We start from the raw sequence: 12,055 nt of genomic DNA, 5'->3' as shown, positions 1-12,055 counted from the left end.
GTTTAAGGAAGCAGTAAGTAAACACAGGGGTCCCCCTACATGTGAGTGTGAGGGTATATAAAGAGCCGGTCCCATACATTAAATCAAAACATTTCCTCTTCCCCTCGTTTACTTTGTCTTGGACTTGTTTTCAAATTATTTCATACATATACACATGTCCTTTCTTTTCAACATCACCACAAGATCTTCATGGCAGGAATTTTGTTTGTAATTTCTCATAGCACCTAGGATGTTTTGCATATGTAGTACGTGTGGAAATTCTCAATAAATTTTTTCCAAGTAGAATTTAATTCAGGCCAGGAGTGGTGGCTCATGCCTGTAATCCCAGCACTTTGGGAGGCCAAGGCGGGAGGATCACGAGGTCAGGAATTCAAGACCAGCCTGGCCAATGTGGTGAAACCCCATCTCTACTAAAAATACAAAAAATTAGCTGGGCATGATGGTGCACACCTGTAATCCCAGCTACTCAGGAGGCTGAGGCAGGAGAATCACTTGAAACCAGAAGGTGGAGGTTGCAGTGAGCCGAGATCGTGCCATTCCAGCCTGGGCAACAAGAGCGAAACTCCGTCCCCACCTCCAAAAAAAAAATATAATTCAGTACAGCACTTACTGAACATCTACTCAGTGAGAGGCATTCTGTTTCATGCTTTGAGGAACACACAGATGAACTGGACGTAGCTCCTGACCTCAAGGAACTTAACTGATAGCAAAAATATTGTAAGTATTCTACGAGAGATTCCACGTATGATTTGCACTTGCCTCTTTGGAAGTAGTGGGTATGTGGAATTGTACCTTGTTGCTAGCAATTGTATAGGCTATGTTGACCAACGGCCCCGTAGTTGGACTCCTTCCAAAGGCACATTTTCATCAGGACAAGCCAGTGCATCTTGAGATGATGAAGCATGAGAGATGATGAGATTCCTGAGTGAGTGTGAATCTTGGTGGTTACAGTATTATGGTAATGCTAACACTGTTTACACTGTGCTTCTCCAAATACCTGCATCTTAAATACTATTGAATATAAAGATTCCTGGGCCTCAAGTCAGACCTACCAAACCAGAATCTCTGGAATGAAGCGCTGGAATCCACAGTTTAACAAATTCTTCATTCTAACAAACTCACAGGTGATTCTGAAGTTTGAAAACCATTGTTACAGTGAGAAATATGCCAGTAGGATCATCAGAAGTGAGGTGGAACTTGGGACTTCGCGGCTCTTTACCCCAACTCTTTGTCTTCTGTGCTCCCTGATTATTAGGTGCCTGCTGTAAGGATCCTGTGCCACCTCAAAATACACAAATGCCTTGTTCACAGATGCCTTGGGCATTGTATACATAAGCTCATAACCACACTGAAATGTAGAACGAAATTTTCTAGTAAGTGAAGAACATTTATTTTTTTCAAATTGAAGTGCTCAGAGAGAAGAATCGACCTGCACTGCCATCCACACAGATATCATGGACCACTGGCTGGACTGTACCTTCACCTGTGGTGTGCACTGCCGCGGTCAGGGGAAGTACCCGTGTCTTCAGGTGTTGGTGAACCTCACCCATTCAGGTCAGAAAGCTCTCCTACATTATAATGAAGAGGCTGTCCAGATAAATCCCAAGGTATTGTAAAGTTTAAAGAGTTCTTATGACAGCAACCCTTCCCTGCCAGACTGTCCCTAGCAGGGTACATAAATAACCCAGGGCTGTCTTTAGGGATAGATCTGTTGTTTTTTTTTAGTAAATATTTTTATAGTGATCAAATCAGGATAAATGAAGCTTTCTTCTTGGTGGAGAAATGGGGTATATAGAAAGGAGATAAATTATTCCAATTTCACAATTTGGTGTCTGGAATTTATAGGCTAAGCCAATGAGTAGTCATTTGTGGGGAGTGTTTCTTTTGGAGATTCCACTCCCCATCATATCAAAATGCTACAAGGTACTCAGTCTCCCTTGAATCAAGCGAGTAATTTTTCTTATCAAATAAATGTAAAGATTATCATTTTTAATAAATTACACAATGGGTTCTTATGATTTAACAAATTATAGAAATGATCCCTGAAAGTATAGTCTTTCATATGATTTAAAATTTGTATTTATACCTAACTATAAAAAGTTGAGTTGTGTTAGATTAGTTGATGTGTTACACTTTATTGTCTTTAAGCATCAATTTCAATCTGATGACTTTTGTTTTCTGTTTTGGATGCAATGATTTTTAACATTTCAAACATTTTGTAGGCCTTTAGCACAGTACCTCAAGTACCTAATGGATATGGTAATAAACCTCAAGCTTTTTTGAAAAAAGTCACCAGCTGACAGAGCTCCCTTCTCCACTGGTTCTGTCTCTCAGAAACCAAAGTCCAGGTGGGGCTCCCTCTCTGTGAGTCTAGAGCAAAAGCCTCCATGTGCTTTTCTTCAGGGTAATATTTTGCTACAGGAGATCAAGACAGAGACAACAGAGACATTACTAGGCGTTGAAAGTTCATAGGCTCAATACATTTTTGTTCAGTGGACAAATGGATTCATACTGTCCAAGAGACCAAGAACCTGCATGTGGGGAGGAGTCATATTCCTTATGAAGTTGGTCACTGACTCTCCTGCAATGTCATATAAACTAAGAATTCCCTTCCACATCCTTGCTTAATGACTGGAAATGGCCATTTCACTGTGGCCCTCCAATCAACCTTTTCCCATGAGCTATGTAATATTTTACCACCTTCTAAGATTGAAACTGCCCACTAATAACTTCAACCTGAAGCTATTTCATAATAAAAACTGTTAAGTATTTGGTATTGGTGACAGTGCCTTTATCTTTTTCCCTCCTCCATATTCCTAGTGCTTTTACACACCTAAGTGCCACCAAGATAGAAATGATTTGCTCAACAGTGCTCTGGACATAAAGGAATTCTTCGATCACAAAAATGGAACCCCCTCTTCATGCTTCTACAGTCCAGACAGCCAATCTGAAGATGTCATTCTTATAAAAAAGTATGACCAAATGGCTATCTTCCACTGTTTATTTTGGCCTTCACTGACTCTGCTAGGTGGTGCCCTGATTGTTGGCATGGTGAGATTAACACAACATCTGTCCTTACTGTGTGAAAAATATAGCACTGTAGTCAGAGATGAGGTAGGTGGAAAATTACCGTATATAGAACAGCATCAGTTCAAACTGTGGAGTATGAGGAGGAGCAAAGGAAGGAGCAGAGAAATCTTAAGACTGTGGCCAAATTAAAGTGCTGGCCTTCAGATGTCTGTGATTTCTGCAACTGAGGACCTAATTATGCCTGTCTGCAAACTAACAATGTAAAAGGTAATAATTAAAGTTAAGTATCATATTTTCATGTGGGAAAAAAATTTAAAAGCCTCATTTTGTATTCTATTTATTTCTATAAATACATACAAATTCACTATCTTTTCTAATCCCAATCTCTTTCCAAATGAGCTAAGGAAGCACTTTTTTTTCCTGTGTAGCAAAATGAGTTCAAGATATTCTTTACCTAACTTCAGCTCTAGCTAGAACCAGTCAATATGGAAATAAACAATGACGGTATCTAACCTACTGAACACTGAACCATCAGCCTAACTATGCAATATAGTCACACTAAAATATTTTTCATAAAAAAGTTCTTAACAGTTTGTTCACTATACGAAGATAAAAATCTGGTAGAAAACTTAAGAAAACGTGGACCTAACATATTAATTATAGTTTTTTTCTTTTCTTTTTCCTTTTTGAGATGGAATTTTGCTCTTGTTGCCCAGCCTGGAGTGCAGTGATGTGATCTGGGCTCACTGCGACCTCTGCCTCCTGGGTTCCAGCAGTTCTCCTGCTTCAGCCTCCCAAGTAGCTGGGATTACAGGCATGTGCCACCCGCCCAGCTAATTTTTGTATTTTTAGCATAGACAGGGTTTCACCATGTTGGTCAGGCTGGTCTTGCCTGACCTCAGGTGATTTGCCCGCCTCAGCCTCCCAAAGTGCTGGGATTACAGGCATGAGCCACTGCACCCAGCCTTGGTTTGTTCTTGACCAGTCTACACAGCAGAGGAAAGCTGCTGCCTAGAAAATTCACTGAGTTTAGAGTTACTAGTATTTAACCTTGGCATGTACCATGTAATTTTTCTTTCAGTAACATTTTTCTAGTTAATTATGCTTTTCATAAGCTCATTTCACTCTGTGCACTTTCTGGTGGGAAAAATGGGCCAGAAATATGAAGAAGCTATACTGGATTTCAACATTCATCTGAGATGATCCACATCGTATTAGGTTGGTGCAAAAGTAATTCCAGTTTTTGCCGTTACTTTTAATGGAGAAAAACTGCAATTACTTTTGCATCAACCTAATAGCAAAGTCCCACAAGTTTAGTCAATAATTGTCTGTACTTTAATTGATGAATCAACCATGGTTATTAAATGATGTCATAAGGCTCTCAACAAATGCTTTCCAGATTGGTTATGCCGAATCTATGAGTGGAAAAGAGAGTTTGGTCTGATTTTCCAAAGTGCCTCCAAGTATCTTTAAAATTTTATTATACTAAAAAATCTTAAATTATGGACAGTAGAATGAGACATTTGAAGCTACTTTTATATGTAGATGTAATAAAAAAACTGATTCTAAGTCAGTTTAATGCGTTTTAGCAATTTCAAGACACACATTACTAATTCAGCTGAATAGAGCAATATTGACTTGATTAGTAATGAATAATCTTGGTGTTTTCCTCTTTCAAGTGTGCAGTGGTGGAAAGAACATGTGTCTCAGATTAGGATTTATTTGACTTTGTAGGCCATAATTACAACTTTGGGCAAATCAGCTAACCGGTCTAAACCTCTCTTTTCTCATCTATAAAATGGGGATAACCTGTTCTTTTACGCAGTTATTTTATAGAAGCAGCAAAGTAGGGCATGTGAAACACTTTAGCATAGCTTCTAGCATCTAGTAGGGGCACTCAAAATGTTAGATAATTTATTTAAAAATCTGCTGGGTTGTAACATTCAGTGAGCCTTGGTACTTTTCATTGGACAGCTGGTATAGAGGCTAGGGATAGGGAACTGCAGTTCATTTTCCCTGCCCCCCACCCCAGTTCTCTTGGCTAACTGTGATATGCATTTAAGGCCCAGAACCTGCTGTTTAAAAGGTTGTGGTAAACTATTTTGTATACCAAAGACTTCTCTGTAATAAAATATATACGTACACATGAACATTTTATATGCATGCACATTTTAAATCATTCTGCAAATTGAGTCTCTACACTTTTCTTAAGGGCACATCCCTATTCCATTTCTTTGTAAATTTGACTTCTACCTAACAATATGCAATTATTGGGATTTTTTTTTCCCTAAAAATTCAAAACTGCTAATTTAAAATGTAAAGTGTGTGTTTCAATTACCAGTTTTTCTTAGATAGGAGCTACCTGATTCATTCCAGCAAAGAGAGATATTATCCCTGGAGAACAAAGTCAATTCAAAATTATTTAAACCATTTGGCAAATAAATAAAATTTAAGTAATTATTTGCTTAATTGCTTTACTAAGTTGTTAATGCCTATGTGCATTAGTGGTCAAAGCCCACACTTAACTTTTGCAATGTTTATGAGAACTGAAAGCAAAACCAGTTTGCTTCTGGCCTAACTTCATTTCTAGGTTCTGATCTTCAAAGGACTTGGAAAAAATCCACTTACCTATTACATATACATACATACATTCATACATATATGTATATACATATATTTCTTAAAAGCATATAATTCTTTATGCTTAAAGGAAGTAAATATTTAAACATACATTTCTTTAATATTCATCACTTTACTGGGGCAGAAAAATTGGCTTTTAAGGTATAATAGTTTCAGATTTTCAATCAAGTATTCTTAGTCATTACTGAAAAGAACTCAAATTCAGCTAAATTTTGATTATTAGCAGCACTGGCTTTTCAAAAGGAATGGCAAAAGAATTATCACAGTTTTTTGCTTATATAGTACACTAAGGATTGTTTGGACACAAGTCAAAGTAATTTTTCTTTTTTTTTAATAAACAGCGTGATGTTACAGACTGCAGAGTTAAAGAAAAGCAGACATTGACAGTTTCTGATGAGCACAAACAGTAAGTGCAGTCACAGGCCACACTTCTTGCTAGGAACAGCAAGACTGGGAAGAGGTCTTAAATTTAGTGGTACTGTTATTATTCTATATTCTCAATATAATAACACATGCATCTTGCTGTGTCAAATGCTTTTTGGGCCATCATTAAAAGGACATTAAAAACGTTTTTCTTCTAATGAATGCAGTATACCACAGGACTTCAATTCATTGAATGACAAAATATAGAGAAATAAACTTGCTACAATTAATGGGGCCAAAAGGGTGGTTCGAATTTCTTCCAGGTGAACATTTGACATGTTAGTAGTCTTCTTTTGGTAGTGCCACATTCCCCAAAGTATTAAAGTGTTATGCTCCAAAAGGGTATATTCTTTTAGATTTTATTCAACCCAATTAGGTCTGAAGACTGAATCACACTGAAACCATCAACTTCATTTGAAACTTGGGTTCCATAGCCAAAAACACTTTTGAAATCAGATGAAGGCCAAGTTCTCCAACCACTCTTAGGAACATAAATTACATCGAACAAGGGACTTTTAAAAGTGAAATAAAAACAAAATTAAATAAAAATGAAATAAATAGATAACGATTTTGGAAATTCATACTAGAATTAAGTTTAGTCTAATTATATTTTAATATGAAACAATGAAAGTTTGCTGCCTCCTTGCTAACCTAGAAAAACTGACAAAAATAAGAAAACCTAAAAGTATACACGGTTCTTGGCATAACCACAAAATTACTGTAGTGACAGATTAAATAGGTTGCAGATAATTCATAGACTTTAACTGGCTAACAAAATATATTTTGAAACCTTTTCTGTACTTACCTACATGAGGAGTGGAGTATACTGTTGGTAGAAAAATCATTTATCTAACTACTATATATGCACAAGGGACTAATTTTTTTTCTCCACTAAAACTCTTATATGTAGTTGTGTAAAAATTAAGTCAGAAAATTTCCTCATGGCTCACACCTGTCACTTTATGCTAACTAGCAAGGCTGGAATATTAACATACCTAAAATCAAGCAAAATAAATGGCGCTGCACTAATAAAAAGGAGGTGCAAAACCTTAAGTGGAATACATGAATGAAGTAAGTTCATTTAAAGACTAACATCCCAACTTGGGAAACTCCTAATAAATTCTAAACTCTTCAGAATTATAGAACCTTGATATTTCTTTACACCTTTTATAAAAGATGCCTTTTGACTAGGGCTAAGCAAGCAGTGTGTATACAGACAGAATTGTGTGCAAGTATACACACACCAAATGCACTAATAATGAAGAAAAGAGAACAAAATGAATTTCAAACGCCGAATTCGGGAACCTCCTCGAACTATTGCTTTTTTCAAATGGCTGGACCAACGATTAAACTTCAGCCAAGTTTTTTTCTTAAGGTCTTCCATATCATTAAAAACAACGCATGCCAACTCTGACTTTATAAATCTAAAATTCAGTGATCTGCACAATTTCTGAGCCTGAAGTATTGAATTGTGACTCATCTATTTTTCCCCCATTTTCCTTCTGAGGTAGAGTTACCAATCCAATTTTATCACGACCATAGATATTTTGAGCTAAACCCCATAATCTTTTCATAGAGTAAAAATAATTTTTATGAAAAAAGAAAACAGGCTTCCCAGGCCATGGCACATAGATATATTTACAATTTTTAATGTAATAATTAAAAATGGTATTGAGTTTGTATTTTAAAAAACAGCCCAGCTGTATTATTCTGTCACCAAGAATTATTAATTGAGGATGCTGTCAATGCTGAATTTTATAGTTCAGCTTCACAATCCCATCCATGATGAAGAGTTAATTCTCTTACGGTATACAATATACTCTCACAACTTTCAGCCTTCTCTTAGACATGCCCCAAATGAGCAGGATGGATATAAAGAATGTAATTCATTCAAACAACTCTTCCCTGTTCTGCCCCCTCCCCTCACATTCCCCTCTTCTCAAAAACATCTGAAGTATGAAAGTTGTCTTTAAATAGTAAAGCACCACAATCTATTAACACCACATATTATCTTTAAACTTAAATATTTTAGTGATGTCTTGGACATCAAAATAATTTCTTAAGGTGGACTCTGAGTATGTGGGTCCAGCCCAGGTCTGCAGTTTGTGCAGACATAGAAAAAAGAGGAACTTTAAATATTCAGAAAAAGTTAACAGGCTAGCTTTAAAATACTGCTGGAAATTAAATTTCTTCAGAGTTGGCAAGCATGGGCTATTGATCAAAATATGAATTAAGCGGATTTACATCAAGAAAAAAATAAATCCATGTTATGTGCTGTGAAATTTCCATGATGCCTTTCAAATAGGCTGCTCACAATTTTTTTTTATAATTCCAAATCACTCGATTTTTGATGGAAAAAAGAATACAGATGGACTGTGTTTTACCTATGTGAAAATCACCAATCCATTTAAAATAAAATCCAAGAGGGCATATACAGTCTAATCAAGTCATCATTTTCCTGGTTAATAAGAACTACACTTTACACAAAATACTTTATCAGCAGCTGTTTTCATCAAAAAAATCAATAGTTTCACAGTTGAAAAAGTTACACATTAAAATATTTTACAATTCATTATATATTCACCAGGTTCCCATTTTCTAATAGGCTTTTAATATAAAGCAGAATAGAAGGGAAAAATCTCAAAGTTGATTACTTTGACACTAAGTTTTACATAGGACACTAAGAACCACAAAAAGCTTAGGTTCTGTTGTAAAATAGCAACCAAATTCCATTCTTCTTTTAAAAATCCAATTAGAAACATCTTTTTTAAAAAAACAAATTCCACAATAAGAGTAACAGATTTCAAATTAACAGTAGTCTAAAAATCTTCAAAATAAATGGTTTTGTATAGCTGAGAATATGGTAGAAAGTGAAAGCATAATTTTCGAACAGTCATTTCTTACTATAGTGTGTTTAAAATTATTTTTATTATTTTCTTTAGACTTTTTCTCAAAACAATTATTCAAGGAAATATTTCTTAAGTGGCCCAATAAAACTGCAGAGCCAACAGTCAGTTACACCATATTCAAGGACAAGGATAGTCAGCTATAGATAGGAACTGTCTAAACCGTGGGAACTGATCTCTGATACTGAAGTACCCAGAATTGGCTACATTATCGCTGACTTGAAACAGATCTTAGTCACCCATGTAGCATTTAATTCAATGTTTGGTTCTTTGCCTCATTTCTTTCTTAGGTCACAATCTATAGTCTTTATAGAATTTGTCTACATTTCTTCTAATATAATTTGGTTGTAATAACTTTTGAAAATAAATGTAAATGATGAAATCGGCCATATGGTTTGTGCGTGTTAATAGTGGAGAGGTTCTGGGAGAAGGAGGGGAGACAAGTATCTGGACTGATGTGATAAAAATGTAAAAAATGGTATAAATTTTGTGCAAGGAGGCTCAAGGCATTTTTGGCACTCGGGTAAAACACAGTTCTCTGTTAAATCTTCAGTTTCTACCATCAAAGTTTCAGATTTGTACCATTTTACTGAGTTTTCTTATAATTTAACCCTGATATTGAAAAGGCTGGGATGTTAGTATCAACTGCCTATATCTAAACAACACAAAATGTTAGTAAGTTTTAATAAGTTATGAAATCTTCTATAACTGCAAAATAATCTTTCTGGTTGCCTGCTTAAAACAGAGTTTAAATTCTGCTTAACTACTGCAAGACAGTTTGCAGAAGTAAGTTCCCTTAATCTTCAAATTTATTTTTCTTGTTGGCAATATTATATACATGCTTTAGTGAAATACCTAAATTTCCAATAATTATGCCCTTTAAGGGATCTAAAATAGCCAGATATTAAGAGTATTGGTATTAGAGTCCCTTGTTCACTACTCAAGACTTCAACTATAGGTAACAGATTTCATAAATGAATATTTTTAAAGTGATGTTGTTTTACTACAGTATACAATGTTCACTCTTTATAAAGTTGTTTTCCAATAATATGCCTAATATAAAAAACTGTCAATAATTATTGCACTTTTTTGATGTGGCACCTGAACATCTAAAGCTAATTTCCTAGGACATTAATCATTCATTTCAAATACAGAGTAAAATATCAGATTCTAGAATGATGACTAGCAGTAGCCTCTACATCTTGGGTTAATGTTTTTCAAAATGTTTAAGATATGTCCTGTGCTCAAATAGTATTTAATAAAGTTGGAGAGTTAACTCTGACTCTGACTACTTGGGAATGAGACATGATCTTAAAATGGTTTAATGTTCTACTTTGGAGATATGGATAAATAGTTTAAAAAGGTAAAAATTTCATGGTTTCTATTCCCCCATATTTTAAAGTATCATTCATGAGTATACTTCAGTAAAGGGGTTTAAGGAATCAGGAAGATAGTCTAAATTGTGTTAATTTTGGTAACTAATTTCATATGATTGAGACATTCTCAACTACAAAAGAGAATGGAAGACGGGGGATTCACATAAGAAATAAAAGGAAAGATGAAGTTTTATGTTTTCCTTAAGTAGTTATACACTGGGTATTGGCATAAATGGGATAGTGCCTGAGCCTCATCTACAGACCAAGAAGAAAGCTGACCATGCTGCTATGAACAATAAAAAATTTGGGGTGCAAAACAATGCATGACTATGGGACAGATCATGTAAATAAAGAATATATATTAATGATAGTTTCTATAATATAAATAGCCTTTAATAAAAAAAATAATCTTTTTAATAACATTAATACTTCTATTTTCTGGAAAACATGCATGAAAAATGTATTCAGTTCAACTGCAAAAGGAGAAAAAAATCAACTTAAGGTGAATACTGTACAATTCTGGAATAAGAACTATTCCTGTTCATTCTTTTTCTATGATTTTTTTTTTTTTTTTAAACTCTGTGGGAGCCCAGAATTTCCCTGGGAAATAAAATCCTTTAAATACTGTCCAGAAAAAAAAAAAAAAAAATACCACCTTATAACAGGTCTCATTTGTGACTGCTTCCAAAACTGCAGATAAGACCTCAAATCATCAAAAGGTTTGATTTATTAAAAAGAAAAAGTCTCTGGTGAAATCTCAAGAGTCCCTTCCACCCCAAGCATTTTTCTTCATTAAACAAGGAGTCAAAAACCCACTTCAAACTATAAATTGAACAGCAATGGAAAAATAAGAAATTTTCATTCTTTTCCAATCTTAATGTAATTTAACATAAACTCCAGTTTACTTACACCTAAAGCAATAACAGCTTTTGTTGTGTCCACATTTCAAAACATAGAACATTTGCAAGACAAAAAAAAACATCATTTTTCCTTCTCCATCATTTCTATATATTTTGGGGATTTTTGTTTTGTTTTGTTTTTTAAAAAAAGATACAAACAATCTTCAAAGTTTACCTTTTTGGACTTAAGGCATAACATGAAATTGCGCATTATTCTAAAGCTTAATTGTGAAATGAACTAGTTTAAGTGCTATCAAACCCTGTTTGCGTTTACATTAAATTATATAGTATTTTATTTCTGTTCTTGCTGTAAATTCTAATGCTGTTCATGGATTGTGCAATTCCTATGCAATCGGTCTTTGCCTGCTGATAGTTATTAACAGTGCAGTGTGGAATCCAGAGAGTGAGCTTTCATTTTCTCAGTTATCTTTTCAGTTCAATGCATGCTGTTTAATTGTGTGGAAGATCCAATCCATTTTTGTTGTCCAGCCACCATGATGTGCATCATTCATTTGTTTCATGAAATATTCCAAAGCCTCTTGCTCAGTTTTATCTAAGGCTAGGGTCTTTCGAATGTATGCAATGTCATCAAAAGATTGTAGTTCTGGCATTCCAGAGCCAAGCATCATTGAGAAAAGATTTATGAAGAGATTGGCATGCTGTCGAATAGCTAGATAAGCCTTGTAACACATCTCCTGAAACCTATAAGTAATAAGAACACTTTGGTTAGTATGGAGCAAATGATGTTAATACCTTCAGGTCTTTGCTCAAATGTCACACA

At 34.9% G+C, this 12,055-nt stretch overlaps 2 protein-coding genes across 8 annotated transcripts in view; one reads left to right on the top strand and one right to left on the bottom strand.

Moving 5' to 3' along the window:
- Positions 1-9,384, top strand: part of KCNMB3 (potassium calcium-activated channel subfamily M regulatory beta subunit 3) — a 35,509-nt gene extending 26,125 nt beyond the window's left edge. For 3 of the 4 annotated variants that reach the window (XM_050778322.1, XM_050778324.1, XM_050778325.1), the window contains exons 3-4: positions 1,409-1,607; positions 2,821-9,384. In XM_050778322.1, the coding sequence (XP_050634279.1) occupies positions 1,409-1,607; positions 2,821-3,219 (598 nt within the window). In that variant the 3' untranslated portion in view covers positions 3,220-9,384. The remainder of the gene's footprint in view (positions 1-1,408; positions 1,608-2,820) is intronic. The other variant, XM_050778326.1, reaches the window with a different exon arrangement.
- A 1,535-nt stretch (positions 9,385-10,919) lies between these two features.
- The window catches only part of PIK3CA (phosphatidylinositol-4,5-bisphosphate 3-kinase catalytic subunit alpha), an 86,976-nt gene continuing 85,840 nt past the window's right edge, over positions 10,920-12,055 (bottom strand). For all 4 annotated transcript variants that reach the window (XM_050778307.1, XM_050778309.1, XM_050778305.1 and 1 more), the window contains one exon: positions 10,920-11,976. In XM_050778307.1, coding sequence (XP_050634264.1) covers positions 11,706-11,976 — 271 coding nt within the window. In that variant the 3' untranslated portion in view covers positions 10,920-11,705. The remainder of the gene's footprint in view (positions 11,977-12,055) is intronic.

This window comes from Macaca thibetana, chromosome 2 (assembly GCF_024542745.1).
Source record: "Macaca thibetana thibetana isolate TM-01 chromosome 2, ASM2454274v1, whole genome shotgun sequence".
Taxonomy (NCBI): Eukaryota; Metazoa; Chordata; class Mammalia; order Primates; family Cercopithecidae; genus Macaca; species Macaca thibetana.
The sequence above is the reverse complement of the archived record's forward strand: the minus strand, read 5'-3'. Positions and strand labels throughout refer to the sequence as shown.